General features: G+C 45.1%; 2 protein-coding genes and 1 long non-coding RNA gene across 15 annotated transcripts in view; 1 reads left to right on the top strand and 2 right to left on the bottom strand.

Moving 5' to 3' along the window:
- LOC100026020 (zinc finger protein OZF-like) overlaps positions 1–26,087 on the bottom strand; it is a 515,718-nt gene that overhangs the window by 313,024 nt on the left and 176,607 nt on the right. The window lies entirely within an intron of this gene.
- On the bottom strand, positions 14,018–22,503 carry LOC107651066 (uncharacterized). Its single transcript, XR_001627408.2, has 2 exons — positions 22,376–22,503; positions 14,018–21,408 (listed from the first exon to the last, which is right to left on the bottom strand). It is a non-coding gene; the product is annotated as an uncharacterized LOC107651066 (long non-coding RNA).
- LOC100023844 (zinc finger protein OZF-like) overlaps positions 23,734–26,087 on the top strand; it is a 28,415-nt gene continuing 26,061 nt past the window's right edge. For 2 of the 4 annotated variants that reach the window (XM_056814549.1, XM_056814554.1), the window contains exons 1-2: positions 23,734–24,664; positions 25,555–25,606. In XM_056814549.1, the coding sequence (XP_056670527.1) occupies positions 24,418–24,664; positions 25,555–25,606 (299 nt within the window). In that variant the 5' untranslated portion in view covers positions 23,734–24,417. Of the gene's footprint in view, positions 25,607–26,087 lie in introns of all 4 variants that reach the window. The other 2 variants (XM_056814552.1, XM_056814550.1) reach the window with 1 other exon arrangement.

The following is a 26,087-nucleotide window of genomic DNA, read 5'->3' as shown; positions in this document are numbered from 1 at the left end:
GGATCTCCGACTGAAAGTCTTTCCACAATGTTTGCATTCATAAAGTTTCTCATCAATGTGGCTTCTCTGATGTCAAGCAAGATTGGAGATCTGTCTGAATGCCTTTCCACATTGCTTGCATTCATAAGGTTTCTCACAAGAGTGGATTCTTTGATGTTCAACAAGATGGGATCTCCATCTGAATGCTTTTCCACAATGATTGCATTCATAAAATTTCTCCCCAGTGTGGATTCTCTGATGTATAGCAAGATAGGAGCTCTGACTGAATGTCTTTCCACATTGCTTGCATTCATAAGCTTTCCTGCCAGTGTGGATTCTCTGATGTTCACCAAGATTGGATCTTTTCCTGAATGTCTTTCTACATTGCTTGCATTCATAAGATTTCTCACCAGAGTGGGTTCTTTGATGTTCAGCAAGACTAGAGCTCCGACTGAATGTCTTTCCACATTGGTTGCATTCAAAAGGTTTCTCACCATTGTGAATTCTCTGATGTTCAGCAAGATTGGATCTTTGTCTGAATGTTTTTCCACATTGTTTGCATTCATAAGGTTTCTCACCAGAGTGGATCCTCTGATGTACAGAAAGAGTGGAGTTCTTTTTAAATGTCTTTCCACAATGATTGCATTCATAAGGTTTCTCACCAGTGTGGATTCTTTGATGTTCAGCAAGAGTGGAATGCCAAATGAATGTCTTTCCACATTGCTTACATTCATAAGGTTTCTCACCAGTGTGGATTCTTTGATGTCGAATAAGATTGTTCCTGTGTCTGAATATCTTTCCACACTGATTACATTCACTACATTTTTGCTCAGTGTGCATTCTTTGATGTGTAGTAAGGGATGAATTTTGGGATCCAACACAGAATTCCCTTGAGGCTAAGTCATTGGGACCATCACTTATCCATCTTTGTTTGTCTGTTTCTTCCATGGAAAGGCTCATCTCTGTTGGAGTCTCTTTCATTTCAGGTCTTATCTCTCCTTAAAGAATCAAACAATAAAACATACATACATAGTCATATATATACACATAAAAAACCATAGCTCCTTTCCTCCACTGTCAGAAAATAAACTGTCTTATATCCCATATCCTCAGGAAAGAAGTCTTCCAACTGAAATGGTCATGATCCATCCTTTGAAAATGCCATTACCTCAAAGCTAAAGGACAATTTACTTAACAGAGACTCACATATGATCACACTGGATCTTCATAACAAATCTGTCACTTTGTCAAGGCTAGCATTATCATTACATTCCTAACTCAGAGCATGACCTCAGAATAGCTGGCTGAGTGACTTGACCCAAATCCTAGCAGCTCAGACCAAATCTTTTGACTGGGCATGCTTGGTCCATAGTACCAGACAACTCCTTTTGGCTTTCATTTTCATTCCCTATCTTCATAAGTATGATACCACAGGGTCCATGTATACTAAATACTCCTATCATTTCATTATCTAGCTTATCTGTAAACATTATGTAGTTACCTTCATTATTGCTTTCAATCTTACTTTTTTTGTTGCAGTATCTGAGATAAAATAAAGAAAGTCCACACTCTTTTATGCATTTACCTGAGGCATAAAATAATTTTGTTTTGTTCCTTACTTCTTGGGAGGAGCCATTACTTTTCTTGAAATACCTCTTTTCACTAAAATAAAATCCTTCTACTGTTGTGAAAATTTTCACCTTTTTTAAGATTGTTGTAATATTGAACAATGGCCGCCAAGGAATTTACTTATGAAATTCCTAAAATGAAACACTCAAGTCAGAATGGAGTTTATGGAGGTTTAATCACAATGGGAGTAGGGAAAAGAGAGGGAGAGAAGGAGAGAGGAGAAAAGGGAAAGGGGCTACTCAACCTCTGACCAAGGCAGAGGGAGTTTAGGCCCAAAGGGCCAAGGTGGAAAGAATCAGTCCTTAACTCACGTGACCACTCTGAAGGAAAGCTGTCTGTGGGCATCCTCTCTGTTCAAGCTTCTAACATGAACTCGCGTCTCGCTCTCTCCACAGGAAGTGAGAGAACTCCAGAGGCTGTTCCCTACCTCACTTCCTGTGCCTCACAAGTGCCAATGGTGGCTCAAGCTTGGCTTAGGACAGCCCAGGTGGGCAGTTAGTTATTTCTGATTTGTCATTGACTAGCACATGCCCATGTAGTGTGGGTGGGCACAATTTTTGGGTGCTAGACCAAGATGGAGACTTTTAAAATTCACACTACTAAATACAATTTAAACAAAGACATAGAATTTCCCAAATATGTCTCATACAGTAACTTGGGTCCATAGTTCTTTTGTAAGAAAAAGGGTTGCATGCTTCATTATTAGTCCTTTTGCACCCTTCCCATTTAGTGGCTCAGAAGCCCTTTGGAGATTTGAGATAATGATCCAAGAGACTTGAGCTAAAATTACTTACTGGCACCCTAAGCAGTAAATAATGGCCCAACTTGGTTAGAACTTGGTTCTTGGTTAGAACCAAGAGGCTATTCCTCTTGGACAACAAGTATTTCAAACATGATGTTTTTGGTTTTCCCCCTGCAGTGACTCCCAATGAGCACAGGCAGGAATACAATGCTTTTGGGGTCCATTCAACGACTTCTTCTGACTGAGTGCAACATCCCGTTAGTTTCTCAACTTGACATCAAATTATTCCCAAATTTCGGGAATTTTGGCCATTCCTGCTCACAGGCAAGTCCAGACTCTCCCTGGCTGTGACTATGCATGAGTAGTTGTCCCATTCCTGGGTTACCCGGTAATTGCATCGCATCAAGTTTATAATCACGAGATGAGATGCTGTCTGCGTTTGCATTCTTGCAGCTGACACTCCAGGCTCTTTGCAAACCCCGGTCACCAGACACGCAGAGTAGAGGCTGCAATGAAGCCCTCATTGACCACAACCTCTTTACAAAAATAGCCCTTCACCGGCCACTCACTGCAGTGCTATGACTGCTTTCGGATAGGAACTTTGTCTCCATCCAAGTTCCTCTTCTTCTGGCTGGGAGCTTCCTAACGGCACTGGTTGGCACCAGGTTAGTCATTCAGTCATTTCAGTGAGAGGGCAGCCAATTTGCAGGGGGTAGAAAAAGGAAATTCTGTCCTTACAAAGCAGGTTTGGTTGATAGATTTTATTTTCAAGAAGCAACAAAGCAATATATGCCATTGATCTCCAAGCACAGTTATCATTTCATACACTGTCATTAATCAATGGAAAAGGAAATCTTTCCCATGGTAGGAAGCAAGACATATTGTTGGCTGGTCAGAGAGCTAAAACAAAAACAAGTTTCATCCCTCAGTGAGAGAGCTTTTCCTATTATCTGCCTCTATAGGTGGCAGCATTTTCATGATATTCTTCCTCATTCTAATTCTGCCTCAGAAACGGGCTCGGACTTTTCAGCTCTGGGCAATCCCCAGGAGCTCTGTTTGCCTCCTGAACTATAAAATGGACATAATAATATCAAGTAACTCCAAGGGTTCCTATGCGGACCATTATGAGTGAATATTTATAATATTTATAGATATATTTTTATTTTAATAATATTAATTATGTTAATATTAATATTATAAAATATTATTTTATATATAATAATAATTAACAATACCAATTAATATAATAATATATTTTATATATTATGTTTTATATGTATTAATATTTATATATATAACTATTATATATATAATAAATATAATATTTATAATATAACTTATAATATGACACATAATAGGTGCCATATGCAAATGGTGGTTTCTATTTTTATCATTATCATTTTTATTATTTCCTCCTTTGATGGCTTTTCTCTTTAAACTATTATCTACTTCATTCCTCTATTTCCTGATTTTCCTGATAATTAAATGCATTTCCATTTCCCAACAGTCATTTCTCCCTGGATCATCACAGAGGGAGATTCAGGATCTGTTGCTTTTTTTAAACCACCTCCATGTTGGGATCCTAGACTGGGAGCTCCAGGACAGCCCAGACTGTTTTGGCCCTTCCTTTGGATCCTTAGGGCTTAGCAGTTCCTAGAACCTAGTTTATATTCAATCCACGTTTACTGGCTGGGCCCAGAGCTTGCCAGGCCCAGGTTCTACCGCAGCCCTTGCATTCTGGTCTCTCCTGGAAGGCAAACGCCTGCTCTGGCCTCAGCCATGTCTCTCTCTTTCTGGCCCTCATTTCTCAGCAGTCAACAGTAACTTTGCTAGATGATGGACTCAAGTTACCTGAGCAGACCCAATCCTGGAGATCCCAGAGGCTTCTGTCTAGGCTCTCATCTCCCTAAACTGAGGTGGTGTGGTCACCTCATTGTCCAAGAACAGCCCAAACATGGAGCCCCAGAGATCAGGGCCTGGAGCTGAGGATTTCTGCAAATCTTAGCCCTGGATTGCTTCCAAGGAAGGCAGCAGTCTTCACCCCTACTGATGTGCTGCAGGTCAATGGAGAGGAGGAAAAGCAGCAAACCAGATGCCTGGCTCCACTCTACCTTGAGGCTCCCTGATCTCAGCTGGGTCCTCACCACAGTAAGGCAAGAAAATTCCTCTCCATGTGCAAAGAGGCCCATCTCATCCCTCATCCAGGGCCGTCTATTCCTCCTTACGATGCCCTCATTGTTCTTTCCTTTGCAGCCTTTCCCACACTAATGAGCTAATGACTCTGGGAACCAACGAACTATTGCTCTACACACTATGACTTGATCTCTTCATCTCCATGAGATACTATCCAACATCTGTCCTCAGGTTCAAGGCTAAACTACTAGAGATGGCCATTTGCAGTGAGTCATGCCGGTGCCTTTCCCTTGTTTTCTCTGCTATCCTTTCCCCCAGAATCCTCAGTTCAGCTTTCCTGAAGCCCAGGCCACCTCCCCCCATTAGACATCTCTAGAGCTCCTTCCCTTCAGGGCCTTCCCTCTCATGATTGGCTGCCTTGGAGCTGGGATCTAGAGGGCTTCTAAGAATTGGGAGTATGCTGTCTGCCCCAGAAGAGGGCGAACTCCATGAGGGCAGGGGATGCCCACTGCAGCCTTTTGTCCCCTGTAACTTAGCCCAGGACCTGGCACAGAGCAAGCACTCATACATGTTTCTGGATAATAAAGAGCTCAGAGGGGATAAGCTCAGTCCTTCTGGCCCCTGCAGGAGACTTCCAGACCCATTAAGGGGGAAAATCATGTCACATAAAAGATGCATGAAAGAGCTTTTACAGTGGAGGGGAAGAGGAGGGAGATGGTGAGGAGAGTGCCTATACCTTACTCTCATTGGAATTGGCCTGAGGGAAGAACATACACAATCAGTTGGATACAGGAAACTGTTATAGGAAAGTAAGAAGGGAAGAGGTTAAGAGGAGGGGGAAATTGTAAAGGAGGGCAAATTGGGAGATGTGGTCTGAAGTTCAATACTTCTGAGGATAGACAGAATGAAAGGAGAGAGAAAAGGATAAAAGGGGAAAGAAATAGGATGGAGAGTAATGTACAATAATCAGAATGGTGGAAACATTTTTTACCACAAGTCTCTAATAAAGGTTTCATTCCTTAAATATATAGAGAAATGATTCAAATTATATAATAGAAGTCACTCCCCAAGTGAGAAATGGTCAAAAGAAATGAACAGGCAGTTATCAGACCAAGCAATTAAAACTCTCTATAGTCATGCAAAAAAATGCTCTAAATCCCGCTTAATTAGAGAAATGCACATTAAAATAACTCTGAGTTACCACCCCCCTATCTATCAGATTGGCTATTATGACTAAAGGAAAATGACAGAACTTGGAGGATATAGACAACTCAGGGGTTAATTTCTCCTGATATGTTCCCCTTTCCCTTTCTGGCTTTCTTGAGGAGAGTAGAAGAAGCCACAGAATGAGCTTTAGGTCAGAACCTTGGGTTAGAAGAGGTGATTCACTAGGTAGTTAAACAGAATTACAAGGACTTTAGAACAGTTTTACTGTCTTTGTCTACCAATTCATCTATAGATGAAATGATCAGGAAAATTCTTGAGGTGGTAACTGTCATGTTCCAGGTGCAAGTTCTCACAGCAACTCAGCAAAAGGGAATAGTGTGTTAGAAGTGTGGTAGGACAGGGTATATGAAAAGGGAATGCAGAAAATACCTTCCCAAAACAAAACTGTCCTAAATGTGGAAAAGGCTATCATTGAGCCAAAGATTGCTATTTGGGAAATGTGGGGTTTTCCTTAATGGACTTCCCTGACCAGCAGGGTCCCACAAGGGAAGGGGCTCACCTTTGTGATGGGACCCGAGGAGAGGTAGGAACCGAGAACCAGGGTGGAGAATGAAAGACACCGACAAATCAGTGATTGGATAGGGCAGGCAACCCCTATGATTTTCCTTAAGGTGGAAAATGAGGATAATGGAATACAAGGTGGTTGAGGAGATTAAGATAGAGAATGCAGGCTGAGATGGGTTACAGCCTCGGGGAAGGAGAAGGTCAAGAAGAGAGAGAGATAGACATTGAGGAGCCCAGTGGAGCTCCATGGAAGGGAGAAAGGCCAAGAGGAAGTTCATGGGATTGCCTCTGAATTTATTCATGTCCTGCTTGGGCGGTACTCCCAAGGACGTAGTAACCACATCACAAAGTATAGACAATTAAGATTGGGTGGCAAGGTAGAGGGAACACCTTTGGGCGTGTATGAGGTAACCGCGCTTTCCCGGGCAAGTCTCCAAACATGTTAATGGACTTGTGTTGGGCAATAGGTCTTGTGATCAGGTCAAGGTTACCTTCACAAACCTTATCGGTAAAGCCTCATGCTTGGAGACACAGTAATAATACAGTCATCTATATTTCATAGATGTGAATATGCTTGGGATGCTACAGGGAAATGGGCTGGGGGACTCTCCTCATGGCCCCCACCAAAATTCAGTGAGGAAAAATGCCCAGGTAATGACAGTGTTTGCCACAGGGGAGACATGAATAATTACTGAATCACCTGACACCCAATATTGACTAGTCTTATTTGTTTTGAATCATATGTTCTTTATCCACAGAGACATCCACAAAGCAAAGACAACCTGTGCAGGTCATATCGCATTACAAGACCCCTATCAGAAACTTGATGTGTGACCTTTTTTCATTGTCAATTCATATTGGATAGGAACTCAAGCTAGGATTACCATCATGAACACCACTGACGAATTTTTTATTGTAATGGGTGAGGTAGAAGTGGTGGTTGAGACAATCATCACCAGATGTCATGTGGACACAGGAATTAGATTACCAAAGACCTATGTTTACCATGATAGTGGAAGGAATTGCCATGACTGGATTGTTAGACTCTGAGGCTGACAGTTCAGTCATCCGAGAAGAATGGCCAAGACATATAGCTTAGGAAGTAGAGTTGGGAAGAGGTATGGGAGGACTTACACAAAGGGTTAGAGCCTCTTGGGACATGAATTGGAGATATGGGGGGAAATGGTCTCTTCCGTCCACTAGGAATCCCTTTACATTTATGGGGCAGACATGTTCTTGCAGGCATGGGAGTTATCATGACCACAGATTTATCCTAGGGATCCTGGCCAGCAGAGAGTACCCAACCACTTTGCCTATTACCTGGAAAAATGACTCACCCATATGAGTGAACCAGTGGTCCCTATCTAAAGAAAAGTCCTCTGCTTTAAAAGATCTAGTGCAGTAACAGTTGCAAGCGGGACATATTAGACAATCCACTAATCCCTAGAATTCTCCTGTTTTTATTACTAGGAAAAAATCAAGCAAATGGAGATTGCTGACCGATCTTAGAAAAGTAAATGAACAAATGGAAACTATGGGTGTTTTGCAGCCTGGTTTACTCAGTCCTGCCCTGACTCATGGATGGCATGGGGTCAGATTTAAAAGATTTTTTTTTCACAATTCCTTTGCAGTCACAGGATTGTGCTGGGTTTGCCTTCTCAATTCCCTCTATTAATTTACAAGAATCTCAAGATCAATATTAATGGGTAGTTTTACCCCAGGGAATGAAAAATAGTTTTACTCTTTGTCAAATATATGTGGCTTGGGTGCTTTGATCTTTTCAACAAAAATATCCTCAATTTCTGGTAGTCCATCATATGGACAATCTCCTTATTGCTCATTCCTCTATTGAGGAGTTATGGTGGCTTACCCAGATCTATGGGAAAGCCTAGAGAAAGTTGGCCTTATTGTAGTTCCTGAGAAGGCACAAATGCAAACTCCTTTACAATATTGGGGATATGAAATTCTTGACATGTATGTGTAGCCACAGAAAATTGAAATGAGACAGGATTGATTAAAACCATTAAATGACTTTCAAAAGTTACTTGGGGATATTAGTTGGCTGGGATTCATTTTAGGAATTCCTAGTTATGGCTCTGCTCTTCCAATTGCTAGAAGGAGACTGATTTAAATTCTCCACATTGCTTAACCCTTGCAGCCCAAGATGATTTACTAAAAATTAGTAATCTATTGCTAAAGCTAGATTAGATAGATATGAATCTGGCAAAGACATCAATATCCAAATTGCTTTCAGCCCTATTTCACGTACTGCAGCTTTAATTCAGTTGGATAAGATATTCGAGTTTGGGTATCTTCCTCACCAGCCGACCTCTTCAGTACAAACCTATCCAGACGTGGTTGTTATAATCCTAGAAAAACTGGTAGAGATTCCTTCAGTTCGCAGAATTAAATCTCTCCCACATTTTTCTCCCTTACAGTAATGTATAGATTGATGATGTTATCAGTCATTCACCATCTTGGCAGAATTTGCTGGGCTTCTCTGTTCCTTTTATTCATGAGATCTCAAGGGGTTTGAGCATTTTTACAAGTCACTCCTCATGTGTCTCAGTGAGTGGTATCTGCCATGCTAGTGCAAGGAGTCAACGTCTTTCCCCATGCCAATGCTCAGCACTGAGCTGCTTATTATTTAGACCAAGACTCCACAGTCAGTTATACAAAATCCTTCTGATTCCACTCAGAATAATGAACTTGTAGTTCTCCTATGCACTCTTTATAGATATCAAGATCAGTCCAGTAACTTTTAGCTGCTTTCAATTATGCTACTGGATTGCTTGAAAGGATTGAAACGGCTGATATATGGAGATGTAATTCAGTACTTATTGTTTAAAGCGTTACAAAACCTTGTCCAGTCAAGGGCGTCTCCCTTATCCATCTTGTGTGCATATTCTCATGCTAAGATTCCTGGTACTGTTACAACTGCAAATAGCCTAGTGGATCAATCTCTTTTTTGTGCCTTGAAACAGGCTAAACTTTCACATTCCACTTTTCATCAATCTGCAAAGGTGTTGCAGCCACATTTTTCCATTTCCAGGCAAAAAGCCCAAGACACTGTCAGGACTTGTCCTGAATTTCTTCCTTTTCAGCCAGCCTCTCTTAGTGGAACCAACCCTCCTGGTACCACTTCTCTACGATTACGGCAGACAGACATAACTCAGCACCCTGCATTTGGTAGACCCCTACGTTCATGTCACTGTCGACACTTTCTCGGGTTTCACATTTACCTCCTGTCACTCCAGAGAAAAGTGCAAAGATGTGACCGATCATTTTCCAGATTACAGGCCCACCACAAAAACTGAAGACAGAGAATGGTCTAGCTTACACCTTGAGCCAATTTCAACTATTCTGTAAGACATGGGCTGTCACCCATATGATAGGAATACCTTGTTACAGTCCTCAAGGGCAAAGAATGTAAGCATCGAACACTGAAAATGTTCTTACAAAAACAAAAGGGGGAGGCCACGGATCAGTATTATATTTTCTGGCTATGGCAACCTGTGCTATAAATTATTTGACTTTTGATGATAACAATGAGACCCCAGCTTTAAAATTTTTTGCTGAGCTGCAGGCTATAGAGGACTCCCCAAGATGAGTGGGAAGGGCTGGTGCCAGTTCTAATGTATGGTTGAGGACATGTTTCTGTCATTTCAGATGAAGGAGTCCTTTGGTTGCCCAGGCGATGGATTCAACTTGCTTTCATCATTTCCAGGCAATAAACAAGGATGAAATTTATAAAATTCTGGGAATTGTTTCTTCCTTAAGGTACTGAGAACTGTTTTTCTTCTGGCAGGACATTGAAGGACATCAGGAGCAAGGAACTTGCCTACCTCAACATATTATCTCCAGCATGTTTTTCTCTGTGGCTGGGTCCCCTTTGTCCTCAAGAAAGCTAGAAAGGGAGAGGGGACTATATCTGGAGAAAGTGACCCCTGAGTTCTCCATAGGAGGAAGGGGAGGGAGGGAGACACTGTAAAAAGGAATTCCTTAATCTTTTTTTTTTAATTTAATGGGGGGACCTGGAGGTCCTCTTACCATAGAGATGTGTAGGGATTAACTAGCCCACAGTGACAGGAAGTAGGAACTGGAGAGCCCCCTGCTGAGCCAGTGTCAGTTGCAGGCTGTCAGTTGCTGACAGTTGGTCAGTCAGTTGCTTAGAGTTAGGACTAGCAATTGCAGGGAAGTTGGCTGCTGGGCTTGAGTTGGTCATGGGGGTTTGGTTGCTGGTAATGTGGATTGGCATTTAGTTGCTAGAATATAAAGGCGGGCCTGAGTTTAATGAGAGGGCTTTTGGCTTTAGTCTTTAAAGGGCTTTTTGCCTATGGGATCCCTAGAGGGCAGGAAGTCTGTCTCATAGGCAAAGATATGCTGTCAGTTGGCTACTGACAGTTTGGGCTGCTATAGAAAACTGATTGAAGGAGTGAGTGAGTGATGGCTATCCATTATTTTAAGGAGTTAGGGAGTTAGGGAATCATTTATAGATAGTGTAGATTAGATAGGTCTGGTATTTGCCAGGCAAGAAGAAGCTATCCTCAGAAGGCAGAGGTAGTTATTAGGAATTTTAGGTATATTTATAGGGTGTAAGATTAGTAATCTCTCTTTCTTCTTGTCTTTCTAACTGCACTTCTTTCTTAAATTAAACAAAATTTTTCATTAAATTGCTCTCCTCACTTTGTCAAAACCCATATTTTAGCCCTTATGCTATCTAGCCACTCCTCCTCTGTCTACTTTGCTGGATCCTCTTTCAGATCACACCCTCTAACTATAGGTATCTCTTAAGAGTTCTGCCCTGGTCCCTCTTCTCCCTCTAAACATCATTTGGTGATCTCATTATCCCCCTCTATGTATGTGACATTCTACATTCTGATTGGATATTATCAAATCACTTAAACAACACTCTTGTGATGTTACTACAACAAAGAATTCTGTGATCATTTACTAGGTTTCTACAACACTCTGTGATAGATACGATTAATGTGGATAAAGCCATTTGTAGGTTGGCACCCCTTGACCTGCTGAGAGGATCCCTGTGCTTTTGGCCACCTTCCACTATCCATCACGATTGCTTGGGAGATGAACAACCAAACATCTTCATATCTAGGTGTGAGGACTTAAAGCAGACCAGTTTGGGGGTTTTCCTCAATTTACAGGTTCTGTTTTTCTTGTGTTACTTTGAAGTGCCCAGCAATGCTGCTTGGCTTCTGATTCAACAAATTCACTGGAGTGTGGTAACTGTAGGAGAAGATTCATTACAGTACTCAAGCTTTTGGCCAGTGTTTATTGTAGGGCCTTGAAGTGTGTCTTGTGCTTGAGAAAGGAGGGGCTTTAATTCTGTGATTGCAATCTTTGGGGGGATACTAATCTAGGGGGGATTAAATTGGGATACATATATAATGATCTTATATGTATTTGCTCTCATATTATTTCTCCTGTATTGGAGAGAGAATAATAATCATAACAAGTCCACTAGTGGGGAAACTTTGGGAGAGAAGTCAGAGAGGGAGATGGGGGGGGGAAGGGGCTCATTCTGGGGTCTGCTTTGCTGACCTTCCTTCCTCAGACCGTGACCTTGTCAACTGGTCGGCTGAGAGTCTGGCTGGAGAATCCACACATGTGATCAGGTTACATTAAGACCTGAATCTGCTTTTTCTATATTTAGTGATTATTAATAAGACTCTATGGAAAAGAAGTACCTGGAGTAATTGATATTGATCTAAATTTAACAACACTAATGCACTTTTGGGGGAATTGTATGATCCTGATTTTAATGATTTTGCCCTATTAATGAAAGAGGTCCTAACTAAGAGAGAGAGGAATAAGTTTATAGAGGAGACAAAATCAGATCCTATGTTCTAATCTTGGCCAGAGAACTTAAAGCTGGATACTGAAGATAATGGGCTTTATGATATGTTCATTGAAGTAAGATATAAAATCATAGCTGTTATGGGGAGATATACTAAAAGGCCCAAAGTTTGAGGCCATAAAGCAAAAGGTTTCTGAAGCTCCTGCGGTTTTCCTGGAAAGGATAACCGAGGCAGCTGAAACTCTATTAGGGATGGGTGCTCTTGAAGAAAGCACCGTTGCCCACATCAAATGGGTCTTTGTGAAGAATGCAGTCCCAAAGTTCAGAAAAATTTTTAAGTCAAACTACCCTGATTTGGAAGAACTCGATCTGGACGAATTAAGGAGAAAAGCTACTTATTTGAAGAATGATCCAGATTAAAAAAGCTGATGATAGGGATTCCATTGTTGAGGACTTGAAAAGAAAATTAAGGGAAGCTGAAATGAAAGCTAAGGAAATGAAGGCTGTGGCTGCTTTGAAATCTGTGCAGCCAAAGCATAATAACTATAAGCCTTGGTGATCGGATTGATCATCTGTACCAAGACTGCAGATTCAGCAATCAAGTCAGAAGGCAACTAAGTAGGAATAATGGGTTTAATAAACAATACAAAAACTGGAGTAATAATAATAATAACACCACACAGAACAATAATAATAATCAAAATAGATATGCAAATCAATGCCAGAATGCCTGTTACCAGGGGCAATAAGCCCCAGAACTCAGTACTATGCAATCATGGGTAAATTCTGGAGCTAGACCAAAATATAGCCAAGTAGTAAAGGGTGACCAGAGTAAGGGTACAAGTGCTTTATGAAGGTTTCGCCTAGGGACATATGAAAATGAATCAAGAAATGAGTGTGGTATAAATGAAAACAAGTTGAGGATAAATGAAATTGAGAGTAATGAAAATAAAATACATGATGATACAAATGAATTAATGGAATCAAAGGATATAATTAATGTAAATAATTGTACAGATAAAGAACATTGCAATATAAATTTAATAGAAAATCCAAATGAATGTAGAATAAAAGAAATTAATGAAGAATATAAACTAAATAATAATGAAATTATAAATGAGAACAATGATACTGAGATGGAGAATTTAAGGACCAATGAGAGTAATATAAAAACTGATGATACAAAATCCTGGGAAAGTCATGTAATTCAAGCAGATGTAGACTTGGATAGACAGGAAATGACTGAGCTTTATACTGATTTTACTGTGCTTGCACCAATTCTTGAAACCTTCCATCCTCCAAAGAGTGCTGAATCCTATAGGTTTCTGTAACTATAGGGGATCAGACATATGATCTTTTGGTGGATACTGGAGCCAGTAAATCAGTTTTGCAAAGTCTTCCTAAAGATTGTAAAGCTGTTGGTATTATGGAAGTGATTGGAGCTACTGGAAAACCAGAGAGAATAGCAAAATTACAATCTAAAATGATAACTCTAGGTCCACTATCTGTGGAACATGCATTTCTTTGTATGCCAGAATGTCCAATGAACCTTCTCGGGAGGGACTTGCTTTGTAAATTACAAGCAATGATTCAATGTACTGACACTGGAGAGATATCATTACAACTCCCAGAAGAACCTCTGAAAGCTTTTCCATTGTTGTTCTTAGATTCAGTCAGTGCAGAGAATGAGTTGGATTCCATCTATCCTATTCCTGAGGATATACCAGAAGACTTATGGTCAAAGTCTTCCACGGATGTAGACCTATTGAAATCAGCTACTCCAGTAACAGTGAGAACCAAGGAAGGACCAGTTCCTTGTGTTCCTCAATACCCTTTGAGTAAAGAAGCTATAGTACTGCTTTGGCTGCATCCCATAGGTTTTGAAAGGATATCTGATCATTCTCATTTTCTTCAATGAACTTATTGTTTCTATGATTTGTTCTCTAACAGATTTTAGAGAATCATATTATTTAATTTCCAATTAATTTTTGATTTGGCTATGTACCCTTACTGATCATTATTTTTATTGCATTATGATCTGAAAAGGTTGCATTTATTATTTCTGTTTTTCTGCATTTGTTTGCCATTTTTTTATGTTTGCCAAGTTTTTATGACCTAGTACATGATCAATCTTTGTGAATGTACCATGTGCTGCTGAAAAGGTGTATTCCTTTTTGTCCCTATTTATTTTTCTCCATATATCTATTAATTCTAATTTTTCCAAGATTTCATTCACATCTTTTAGCTCTTTTTTTTTTATCTAAATTTGATAGTGGTAGGTTCAGGTCTCCCACTAGTATAGTTTTACTATCTATTTCCTCCTTCAATTCCACTAGTTTCTCCTTTAGAAATCTGGATGCTATACCATTTGGTGCATACATGTTGATTACTGATATTTCCTCATTGTCTATACTCCCTTTTATCAGAATATATTAACCTTCCCTATCCCTTTTAATCAGATCTAATTTTACTTTGGCCTTGTCAGATATAATGATTACAACCCCTGCCTTCTTCCTATCAGTTGAGTCCCAATAGTTTTTGCTCCAACCTTTAATTCTAACCTTGTATCTACCCACCTCAGGTGTGTTTCTTGTAGACAACATATGGTAGGATTTTGTATTCTAATCCAATCTCCTATTTCTTTTTGTTTTATGGGTGAGTTCATCCCATTCAAGTTCAAAGTCACTTGTGACTTTGTCACTTGTGTATTCCCCAGCATTTTGATATCCTCTAGTAGTTCTGTCCTTTCTTCTTCCTGGGGGTTGTCTTTTGAGGAATATAGTATAGAGGGTGTTCTATGAACTCTTTCAATGTCTATTTTGCCCCCTTGTTCAAGAATATCAGGGCAGTTTTCTTGGATGATTTCTTACAGTATGATGTCAAGATTTCTGTTTATTTCTGGCTTTTCAGGTAGACCAATGATTCTCAAATTGTTTCTTCATGCTGTTTTCCTGATTTGTCTTCTCAGTGAGATATTTTATATTTTCTTCTATTTTGTCAGTCTTTTGACTTTGCTTTATTAATTCTTGTTTTGCAAGAGCATTGTCTTCCAGCTGCCTAATTCTGGTCTTAAAAAACTGGTTTTCCTTTTCAGTTTGGTCTATTCTGCTTTTCGTGGCTTCCAGCTACTTCTCCAATTGGGAGTTTTTGTCCTTTAAACTATTATTTTCTCTTTGAACTATCTCCCACTTTTCTTGCCAGGTTTCCAAATTTTTGATAAGCTCTAATTTAAATTCTTCAACAGCTTGTGGACAATTTCCATTTTTTGGGAAGGCTTTGGCTTTATTTGAATTTCCTCCTTCATTTCCTCTGTAGCCTGGGTTTTTCCTCCATAAATTTTTTCCAGGGTCAATGCTTTCTTTTTGTTTTTCTTGGTGGAGGGAGGTTGTTGCTCCTGATTTGCCATCACTGTGGGGGGTTTTCCTTCCCTTTTTAGTCAGAAATCTGAATGAGATGGGCAGGCTCTCTGTGTATGGAGTCAAGGAACCAGTATTTTGCCTGAGGCAAGCTTATTTGCTGCCCTTATCTGTGCTATTTTCCCACCAGAGCCCACTGTCTGGGCTCATCATGCTGGGATTTCAGGTGTAGCTGCTCTCAGGGATAGGTCTTTGGTGGTCTTAGTCAGCTCCTAAGGATCTAGAGGTGCCCCTCACTCACTGATTCTGGCACGTGATGGCTCTGACTCTGGCTCTGGAGGTGTGGTGGGGGAGGGTAGATCAGCTCACTTTGGGGTGGGAATTTTTTCTCCCCCTTATAGTGTGGAAATGCCCAGATCCCACATACCTTCAATGCTGTACCCTACTGTAGAGTCCCTTTGTTCTTATAAATTTGGTTTTTTGGGTCTTTTGAGGTAGTCTATATAAGTGGTGCTGAGGAGAGGAAGAGTCTTGCATCTAGACTGCCACCATGTTTACCCGGAAGTCTGCTATGAGATTATTTCCGATAACTGTGGATCCAAAGAAATCCAGCTCAACTCCGACAAAATTTCCTTCAGGTCTAGATCTCCAATCAGAATAGTGAAAGAGTCTCAACCTCCAGGTTCCAATCTCCAGGTGGAAGTCCATGAGAGTTTCTTAAGCCACAGTCACCAACCCAGACTCTCCCAGAAGTAGTGCCTTCAACGCTGAGGTTTTCTTTCAGCAAGTCACCAAGGCAGCAGAATGGAATGCAGAGACACCAATGTAAAAGTCCTCCCTCAGCAGATGCCAAGAATCCATCCAAGAATGTGTGAATCTCTTTCGGGCTTCTCCTTATATATAGGTTTTCTCCATTCATCAGCTCTACTCATCACATCTCCATTCCATAGTGTTTTAATGAAAAATTGATCTGGAAGCTTACAATAAGATTTATAAGTATTTATTAGTCAAGACAGAGAATTTCAAAATGGGAAGAGAGGGAGGGAGAGAGAGAGAGAGAGAGAGAGAGAGAGAGAAGAGAGAGAGAGAGAGAGAGAGAGAGAGAGAGAGAGAGAGAGAGAGAGAGAGAGAGAGAGAGAGAGAGAGAGAGAGAGAGAGAGATCTCAACCTTTCTAGATCTCTTTCCCCATTCCACTCAGTCAGACTGGGTTTGCAAGAGATCAAGTGAGAAGGAAAGCTCAAAGAGAAACCCTTAGCCCAGAGAGCTATTTAGTTCCAGTGGAGAGGTAAAAAATTTTCTTTCTCTATATTGCCTTTTACATGCCCCAGCTCCTCCCTGCCTAGCTGTGGCACATTGATGCTAGGGACTCTCACACTGACTCTCCAGGGCAAGGCAGCAGAAACTGACTCTGTGACACCTTCATCCCATTGCTGGGGCCCTTGGGATCAAATTTACAATGGAAGTCCCTTAGACATATTCCTTCACACAAGCATTGTTCTGGAGTATCCTTGAGCTGCTTTTCTCAAACCTCCATTGGGTTCTTAAAGACTCAACTTCTAGTGCTGACTCTGAGTCTGACCAAGGGTGGGACCTTTGGGCCCCTCCCTTCTCTGTGTCAGTTTCCTCCTGTAACTGACCAGAGGTGGGCTCTTCATTATGATGTAGCTTTCAGCCCTCTGTGTTCTGACTTGGGCTGCTCTAGGAGGTGGTGACCTTCAAGGATGTGGCTGTGGACTTCACCTGGGAGCCCAGGAGGAGCTATACAGGGAGGTGATGCTGGAGAATGCCTGGAACCTGCTCGCTGTGGGTAAGGAGCCCTCTTCCTGGTGCCTGAGTCTGCCATCCAAGGGAATGTGGCACTTGGCAGGGAGCAGTTTTTTAATTTTTTAAAAATTTAGTTAGTCAATTTAGAACATTATTGCTTGGTTACAAGAATCTTATTCTTTCCCTCCCTCCCCTCCCCCTCCCCCCTCCCCCTCCTGTGCACAATTACACTGGGTATTACATAAGTTCTTGATCAGAACCTATTTCCATGTTGTTGATGTTTGCACTAGGATGTTCATTTAGAGTCCATATCCCAAATCATATCCCCCTCAACCCATGTAATCAAGCAGTTGTTTTTCTTCATTGTTCCTACTACCAGTTTTTCTCCTGAACGTGGAATATTCTTTATCATAGATCTTGTAGAATTCTGTTCAACTGGAAATGTCTTCTCTGAGGTTTGACTGGAGAAACTTCTGTGGACTAGAGTTTGGAGCCCCATCTCTCTGAGGAGAGATGCTGACGCTGATATGGCTGCCATTTCCACATAATCTCAATTCCTGGTATTCTCACAAAGCATGATTTCAGCATTTCCCCACTGCTGTTTCCAGAAAATCTGTATTCCCAGCATTCCCATAAAGTATGGCTTCAGCATTTCCTGTAAGGTGGTGAGGAAGCCAGGACAGCCCGACCTTGTGGCATCTACTGAGCTGATTCCCTCGTGAGGGACATGAAGGGTTTGGAGCAGGAAGGGGTGAATATTGGAAACGCTCCCCATCTTGTGACCTCAGTTCTGGAACTGGCTAGGTTCTCTTCTGTTCAGTTGTGTGTCTTGTCCAAATTCTGGTTTGTGAGTAACATTTATTAAATTGGGAGGATTTGGAGAAAGCTGATTATATTATTTGAACCTAGCCCTGACTGGCTGAGAAATTGGACCACATGTATCTGCTTTTTAGAGACTCTCAGGTATGATCTTTCAATTTTCCTTTTCAGTTTCATTTATCCTGCTTTTCAGGGCTTCTAACAAGTCAGTTCTGGTCTCCAATTTGCTTATTATTTAATTTCATTTCTGTGCCTGTTTTTTCATATGGGCAATTTTGCCTTTTAAGCTGTTATTTTCTTTTTGAATCACTTTCTTTACTTTTTCCCACTTTTCTTCTTTTTTATTTGGTTCTTGAACTCCTTTTTGGTCACAAGAGCTTGTGACCAATTTGTATTTTTTTGGAAAGTTTGAATGTGTTTGTTTGTTTGTTACTCTCTGCTGTTGCTTCTGTATTTTGCACTTTTTCTCCATTGAAATTATCCAGGGTCAAAAGTTTTTGTTTTGTTTTTTTGTTGTTGCAACTTATTTCTTTTGCTACTCTTGGATCGTGTTTCCTGCATGTTGGTGGGCATTGCTTTCTCAGCTTCTGTCTCCCAGGGCTTTTGTTGGTAGTCTCTTCCAGGCAGTTCTTCCTTTAGCCAACTTTAAATGGGGTTTGCCCTGAGGCTATTTTTCCAGGCTCTGCTGCCTCTGCTGTGGCTAGCCCTGATTTTGTCCAGTCTCTGAGGTCTGCTGCCCAGGCTCAGTTTCTTCAGTCTCAGGTCCCAAGTTTTTATGCCAAGGTCTTGCACTGTCCTCAGGGGATAGCTGGTATGGGGGAAAGGTGATCAACTCACAGTTTGGTAACTGTAGTTCTGCCCCCAAACACTGACTACCTTTAAAACTTTACCCTGTGGGAGAGCCCCTTCACTTGTCTGATTTTGATTTTTGTCCTTTTGAGACAGTTTGTAGTGATTAGTTGGAAAGATATTCTGAGTGGTGGATCTGCCCTTCTGTTTCTGAGACAGAGACCACCTCCTTGTCTCATTCCTGTCTGCAGCCTTTGATGCTTTTGGCCCCCTCTTTCCTCCTAGATATTCTCTTCTCTCTTGGTTTTTAGGACATGGCCCTCTCTCCCTCCTGGTTTAGCTCCTACTTCTCTAACTTCTGATTCTCTGTCTCTTCTGGCTCGTCCTTTAGATCTGGTAGCAGCAGGGTTAGGGTGAGGGTGGGGGAGCTCCTCCAGCCTTGTCTTTTGTTATCTACTATTCTCCCTCGAGACATCTTTACTTGGTGATCCCATTAGCTACCAGGGATGCCATCACCATCTCTGCTGATGAGGCTCAGATCTACATTGTCTAGGCTGACCTCCAGTCTTCCATCTCTCCTTTCCTTACATGGATTTCACACTAGATGAACAGCAGACATCTTGAGCTCTGTGTGTGTCCAAAGCAGACATTGTTCTCTCTCACCTAGACAGAACTCCCACCTTCTCTATAGCTGTATACTCCTTGTCCTAGGAGCCCCCCTTGACTCCTCTCTGTCCCCTACCTACATATCCAATATGGCACCTTCACTTTCTCCTTTGGAACATCTCTCCAATACTCCCCTTCTGTCCCGTGTCACTGCCATCTGTCTGCTGGAGTCCCGCATCACCACCCTCCTGAACTATATACAGTCTGCTGCTGGCTCTGTCCACCACAAGGCTCTCCCCACTCCAAGGTGTCCTCCAATCAGCCACTAGTGATTTTCCTACAGTGCAGTTCTGATTGTATCACTCCTCTCTACCCCATATACCCCTGTGGCTCCTTATTCTCTCCAGTATCATATGCAAAACATTCTGCTTGGTGTTCAAAGTCCTTCTTTCCAATCTTCTTATATGTTAATCCCCCAAACTTAAAAAAAAATCACTTTACCTTCTATCTTAGAATTGATGCTCATCATCTGTTGCAAATGGGCTAGAGGTAGGCAGTTGGAGATGAGTGTGTTACTGAAGGTCAAGTAGGTAGAAAGTATCTGAGTACAGATTTGAACCCAGAGCCTCCTATTTCTAGTTCTAGTTCTCTATTCACAGTCACCTAACTGCCCCCAAATGGAAAAGTTGTTTATTGTTAACCCAGATCTTCCATTTTTTAATCAATTCTAAGATAGGACGACAAGAGCTAGGTAATTAGGGCTAAGTTAAGATGCCCAAGATCATGTAGGTAGGAAGTGTCTCAGGTCACATTTGAACCCAGGTCCTCCTGCCTCCAGATCTGGCACTCTGTCCACTATGGGATCTGGCTGCCTCTAACTTCAGGGATTTTTGATGGCTTTACCTCATGCCTGGAATATTTTTCCTCCACAGTTAGGCACACTGTCTGCTTTGAACTTCCTGTATGTCCCAACTAAAAAGGTTCTACAGGAAAAGCTTTCCTCATCCCTCTTAATTAGAGTGCCATCATTCTTTTAATTCTTCTCCATGTCTCCTAGACAGAGCTTGCTGGGTGTCCATTTTTGTTGGTATGTCTCCTTCTGCCACTTGATTGTAAGCTCCTTGAGGACAAGGATTGTTTTTTGCCTGTTGGGGAATGCCCAGAGCTTGGTACAGGGCCTGGGGCAGAACAAGTGCTGAACATAGAGGGAATGGAGTAGAACATTGCTGATCCTTGAGATTCCCTGGGTACATCACCGCCTTCTCTGTATATACCTCCTTTCCCCTGTGGTCCTGTGAAGTCCAATACAAGAAGCATCCTCCTGGAGCAGATGTAATGCCACAAGATTCTCCCCATGATCCCCTCTCTTTGTCTTCACTTCTAGCCCTAAGGGCTTTCCCTATTCCTCCCTTTCTTCAGCTATAGTTTTTAAAGGAAACGTTTTCTGCTCTCTCTGATGTTCCTCTGCTGCCACTGCTGGCTTCAGGTATTCACTCCTGCTTTCTGCTGCTCTGGGTCTTCAAGAAGCAAATGACCTCTTCCCTTCCAGTTTTCTTTCTAAAAATATTTCAGACTCCTCTTCATTAGTGGACATCTGCTGTTCTGTCCAATATTGTGAAGCTCACATTTGCAGGTGTTGGGAGTGAAATTTAACCAAAGAGTAAACTGAGGCAATTCTTCAAGGAAGATAAGCAGGGGAATGCTGCTTTTAAGTAAAATGAGTCAGGGGATTGCCTCTATTAATGTGCAGAGCAAGGAACAGACAGGATAACCAATATCATAGAATTGAAGGCTTCATGATTGGTTATGGGGGTGGGAGAACTGGGGAACTCAACAATCCTCTTTGGCCCCATGCTGTCTCTCAGTCAGACAATTCATCCTCACAATGACGGAGGGGTGCAAGCAGGGCCTGTGGGAGGAGAGTCTCCACAGCATTTAGTATGGGAAGAGGATGGGGAGGTCAGGGAACCAGTCTGGAACCAGAAAGGTTGGTTCTGGGCATCTTCTTTGGAGAAGGCTGGATTCTGTCCACAGTGTGAACCTGGAAAAATAGAACCACCAAAGTAGTCAGATATAACCAAGTCTTTAATGGAGAAAGAGATAGTGTTCAACATCTGGCTGCCACATGGAGCCATGTGCCAAATACTACGGAAGCCCAGCGCTCTGGAGCCAGAATCTCCAGGAGGATCAGCAACGGAGATGATTCTCCCAAGAAGAACAGAAAACAGGGATCTTATACACTTTTGGGGGAACTGGGTGCAGCACACATACCTAGACAGTTGGCAAACAGGCTGTAGCCAGAGGCCGGGGTCTCCGCAGTGGCTAGAATTACAGTGGTTATTACAGGAGTCCAGCCAAGGGCCAGGCTTCCTGGGAGAGGACTCTGCCGCTTCTGGGACAAAAGGGCTCCTTAAACATTGGAGTCTGTCTACTCCTCCCCCCTCCTTTGAGTCTGTTGTTCACTCACAATCCCCTCAGTCTGGAACTTCCCTGGAGGGGTTCTCTGGGGACTTGAGGAGGGTTGGGGTTCCCAAGATTTCCAAGTGGAAATGAGGCAGTTCCGGGAGGGGAGGGCAACAGCTTGGGCGGGGCCGCGCAGAGGCCTCTGGGAAATAGGAAGTCAAGCTCGCGCCCAGTCCTCCAGTCCTGGGTCTCCCCTCCCAAAGGTTTTCCCCGCCGGGGCTCCTTGGGGGAGGTGGGACGTGCCCCTGACGACGCACCGGGCAGCTCCTCCCATTGTATCGACGTCCTCTCCCAGGGAGCCCGGGCTTGGCGGGACCCTTTCCTTTGGGTGCATCGGAAAGCATCGGCCTCTCCCCGGAATCCGGTCTTGGGCTGCCCGTTCCCTGGGAGCCGTCCCACTTCCCCGCGCTTGGCTCCCCCCGGCCAGAAGCTCCCCACGTTCTGCTGTTCTCGCCCAGATGGGTCCCGGAGCCTCGGGGTGGGGGCCCTGCTGGCTCCTGCTGGGCTCTGGGTAGCGGACCATTAGCACTTCCGGGTTCACCCACCTAGGCAGGGGAGCCAGCGGTGACCCGGGATGCTGCCACATTTCCCTCCTCCCTTCCTGGTTGCGCTTACGGAGAGGTGGAGGATGCCTCAGAGGCCAGAACCCACGTGACGAACCAGAGGCTCTTCGTGGCCTGGGTGGCTGGGATTACTCCGGCTGAACACAGCCGGCCAGAGTGCTCGGGAGAGGGGCGTGGCCAGACGCACCTGCGGGAGGGGCGGAGCTTTCTCCTCCTCCTCGGGCGGAGCTCTTTGCTACAATCTTCCCGCAGACCCTCCTCGAGGCTGGCTTTGGCCACGCCCACACCGTGCCTTTTCCCTCTCCCTGTCTGCCAGAGCGGCGGGGAGGCGAAGAGAACCGTTTTGCGGCCCCCACGCGGTATTAGAGGCCAAAAGACCTCTGGAGGCCCTTTTCTTCCCTCGCGATAGCCTACAGGAACCAATCCGAGAGGGGGTCAGGGCAGGCCCGCCAGTGGGTGGGGCGGGAGGCGGGGTCAGAAGGGAGGTTCAGAAGAGACACCAGCCCCCACCCCCAACTCACGCAGCGCAGTGCCCTCTGGGAAGGCGGAAGTGAAGCTCGCGCCCAGGCCACGCCTCCTCCTCCATTTTCAAAGCTTTTCCCGCCTCTCCTCCTGGGCTGGCTACACAGGTAATTACTGCCGGAAATGATGGAGGGGGCACTGCGGGGAAGGTGGCGGCGACCCCCCCCCCGGGGACCAAAAGGAGGGAGACCCACCCCCACCTGTGCCTCCTTGAGGCTACTTCCTGGAGACTCCGGCATCACCCCTTGACCTGGGCTGGCTGGGGCCGGAGTCTCCCACTAGGGTTCTCATTTGCTGCTCACGGGTCCTGCCTGCAGGGGGCGTAGGGACGGCCCGTACAGGATGCGGTTTTAACGCTCCACCCTCTAAGGACCCAAGGGCCTGCCTGCCGGCCCCACACCCTAGCCTCAGGCCTCCCTACGTGCCGCTCCTCCTTGTGACCCCGCCTTGGGTGGGGACCTCAGATTGCAAATCCTCCATTCCAGGAACTGCCCTTGTTGCCCCTGACCCCGAGCACCCTGTATTCTGGCTGACCAGAGAGAGCAGAAGAGTTCAGGAGGACTTCCTGGAGGAGGCGACTGTAGGGAAGTCGAGAAGGGCATTGGTCTGTCCTGGGCAGGGGGGACAGCCTGAGGCGGTACCCTTAGGGCTGGGAGTGCCAAAGAGCATCATGGGGGATTGGATCCTGGTGGGCAGAGTGGGCAGAGGCTACAGCCTGGAATGGAGGGCTTAAGGGAGGAGAGGACCGGGCCTGGGCTGGGCAGGACCTGGGTTCCAGTCTGACCTCAGACACTTGCTCAGGAATCCCTTTCCCCCATGTGCCTGTCCCTTTGCACTCTTCATCCTGGGATCCTTAGTACTGTGTAGGTCACTTGCTGTCCTATTGGCAATGCCTCCTTTTGTCTTTGGAGCCTGGCCTGGCCCCCTGGAAGGGCTTATTGCTGGCTCTTGGCTTCCTGGCTAGAGAATCTCTCCCTGGAGGTGGGTGCCCGCCCCGCCCCCCACTGGGCGGGATCCCCAAGACCTTCTTCCACGAGGACTCCTCCAGCAGGTACTTGAGGATGTCCCAGGATGGGGGAGCTCCAGGTCCTCCTGCAAGTCCCTCCCCTTGACATCAGGGGTTTGGCTTTGGTCCACTTTAGTATTTTGTCACATTGGTCCCAAATTGGCCTCTTGGCCACATCCAGGGCCTATTCCTGGTTCTCCTCCTCCTCCTCCTCCCTATGCCTGACGCCCCTTGACCTGCTGGATTCTCCTAAGATGGTTAAAAAAAAATCCCCTGAGAGCCCCATGTTTGTGGGCCTCAGATTCCCTCAGCACCCTCCGACCAATGGGAGCGCACTTGGGGATTCCTGGCCAGGTTCTCAACCTTCTGTGGCTCCCGTTTCTGCTTCCATCATCCGGGCATTTTCCCGTTCAGGTGAGTTTGGTGCGGAGCTCCCCGGGGCTCCCGCTGACTCTCGCCTCCCAGTGATCGCTGTGGGGGAGCCCGACTGTCGGAAATGAGCCCCAAGACCGGCGGAGACGAGGAGAACCCAGGCCAGCCGCCCTGGGGCTGCAGGGCCACATGGTGGACAGAAGGCCAGTTTTCCCAGGAGCTCCCGCTGCCCCCACCTCCTGGGGAGGAAGGGCAACCCCAGCCGAGTCCCTTCAGTCTCTGTGTGGAGGAGGAGTTGGGCTGGGGCTGGCTGCCTCGATTGTCCTCCTTCCAGCTCAGGCCTCCACACTCTGGGAAGGAGACAAGACCAGGTCCTGCTCACCTCAGGGTGCTCTGAGTTCTTGGTTTGACCTTTGGGAGATTCAGGCAGAGGATTAAGTCAGATGGCCCAAGAACTGGCAAAGAGCGCTAGTGTCAGCCCAGAAAACCCCGAAGGAGGGAAGAAGAGTTCCAGAGCAAGGACAGACGGGTTCCTTGTGGACGGGGGTACCAGGAGGGCAGAGCTCTGCCTCCCGAGCCCTGGAGGCTCTGCCTGAGCCCACCCCATGGGGGATCCCAAAACCCTGCTGCCTCTGGGGGGTCTGAGAGGGTGGAGAAGGGAGGGGTCAGAAGAGGAGTAGGAGAGTCCTCTGCCCCTGCAGACCCTCTTCTCTTCCCAAGCCACTGCCTCCCCACCCCCTTGCTGATAGCAGGCTTTCCCCCGAGAGCAGGCCTGGCCCTTGGAACTCCTGTGGCCCCTCACCCTGTGTAGATCCCTGTGGGGCAGCCTTGGGCTCCCCTTTGGGTCCCTTCTCCCTCCCCCAGCTCAGGGTGCAGAGACCCAGAACCTGGCCCCAGAAGGGATGGGGCTGATCCAGATCTGGACCTGGGAGGGAGATCAGGGCAGCTTTCTTCTCAGGTTCAAGAGCCATTGGCCCAGAGAGTGAGCCCAAAGGCAGAGAGGAAGATGGGCTGTTCCACACTGGGGGAAAGAGGGGAGGGGGTTCCCTGGGGGCTCCAGGCCAGCTCCTGCTGCTCAGAAGGGCAGAGAAGTCAGACATTCCCTGGCCCAGGGGAGGCCTGTTAGGAAGAACTTTGGCTGGAGCTCCATTCTGGGGGTCATAAAGTCAGGGGAAGGTAGAATCCTGAGGGAAGCAAAGCTGGGAAAGGTGGAGGAGCTTCCCCACCTGGACTCACCGGGGCTACTTTGCTGCCTCAACAGGGAGCCTGGAGTCCCAGGGATGGCCTTGGAGAGGGACAGACTCCGAGCCCCGGTAAGTGCATTCCAGCCCCATCAGCCAGGGAGGCCCTTCCCTGGCTCTGCCACAAGATGGCTGGGAAGCTGCTGCCTCCTTCCTGCTGGGCCAGTTCTGTTCCCACGTCCAAGGCAGGAGGAACAGCCCTTCCTGGCTCTCTTCTCAGGGTTTGGGAGGGATTCCTTGGCCCTTGGGCAGCTCAGACCCCCAGAGCCACCTGCCATGCTGGATTTCTCCCTGGTCACAAGTGAGAGCTGAGAATGACCACTGACTTCTTTGTTGCCTAAGGATTGGGTCTTTCTTCTCTCTTCTGGCCTGCCCTCCAGGCCCCTCATAGTCTGGCTGAGGAGACCCCCCAGCAGCTGTGTCCAAACATGCTCTTTGGGGCCTTGTTGGAGGGAGGCCCTCTGGGAGGGAAGGCTCTAAGGGTTCTGGGGACCACAGAAATCATTGGTTCCCCAGGGGAGGGTCTAGCTGGGACTTGAAGGAAGCTCAGAGG

This window comes from Monodelphis domestica, chromosome 2 (assembly GCF_027887165.1).
Source record: "Monodelphis domestica isolate mMonDom1 chromosome 2, mMonDom1.pri, whole genome shotgun sequence".
Taxonomy (NCBI): domain Eukaryota; kingdom Metazoa; phylum Chordata; class Mammalia; order Didelphimorphia; family Didelphidae; genus Monodelphis; species Monodelphis domestica.
Note: the sequence above shows the minus strand (reverse complement) of the source record. Positions and strands in the feature narration are given on the sequence as shown.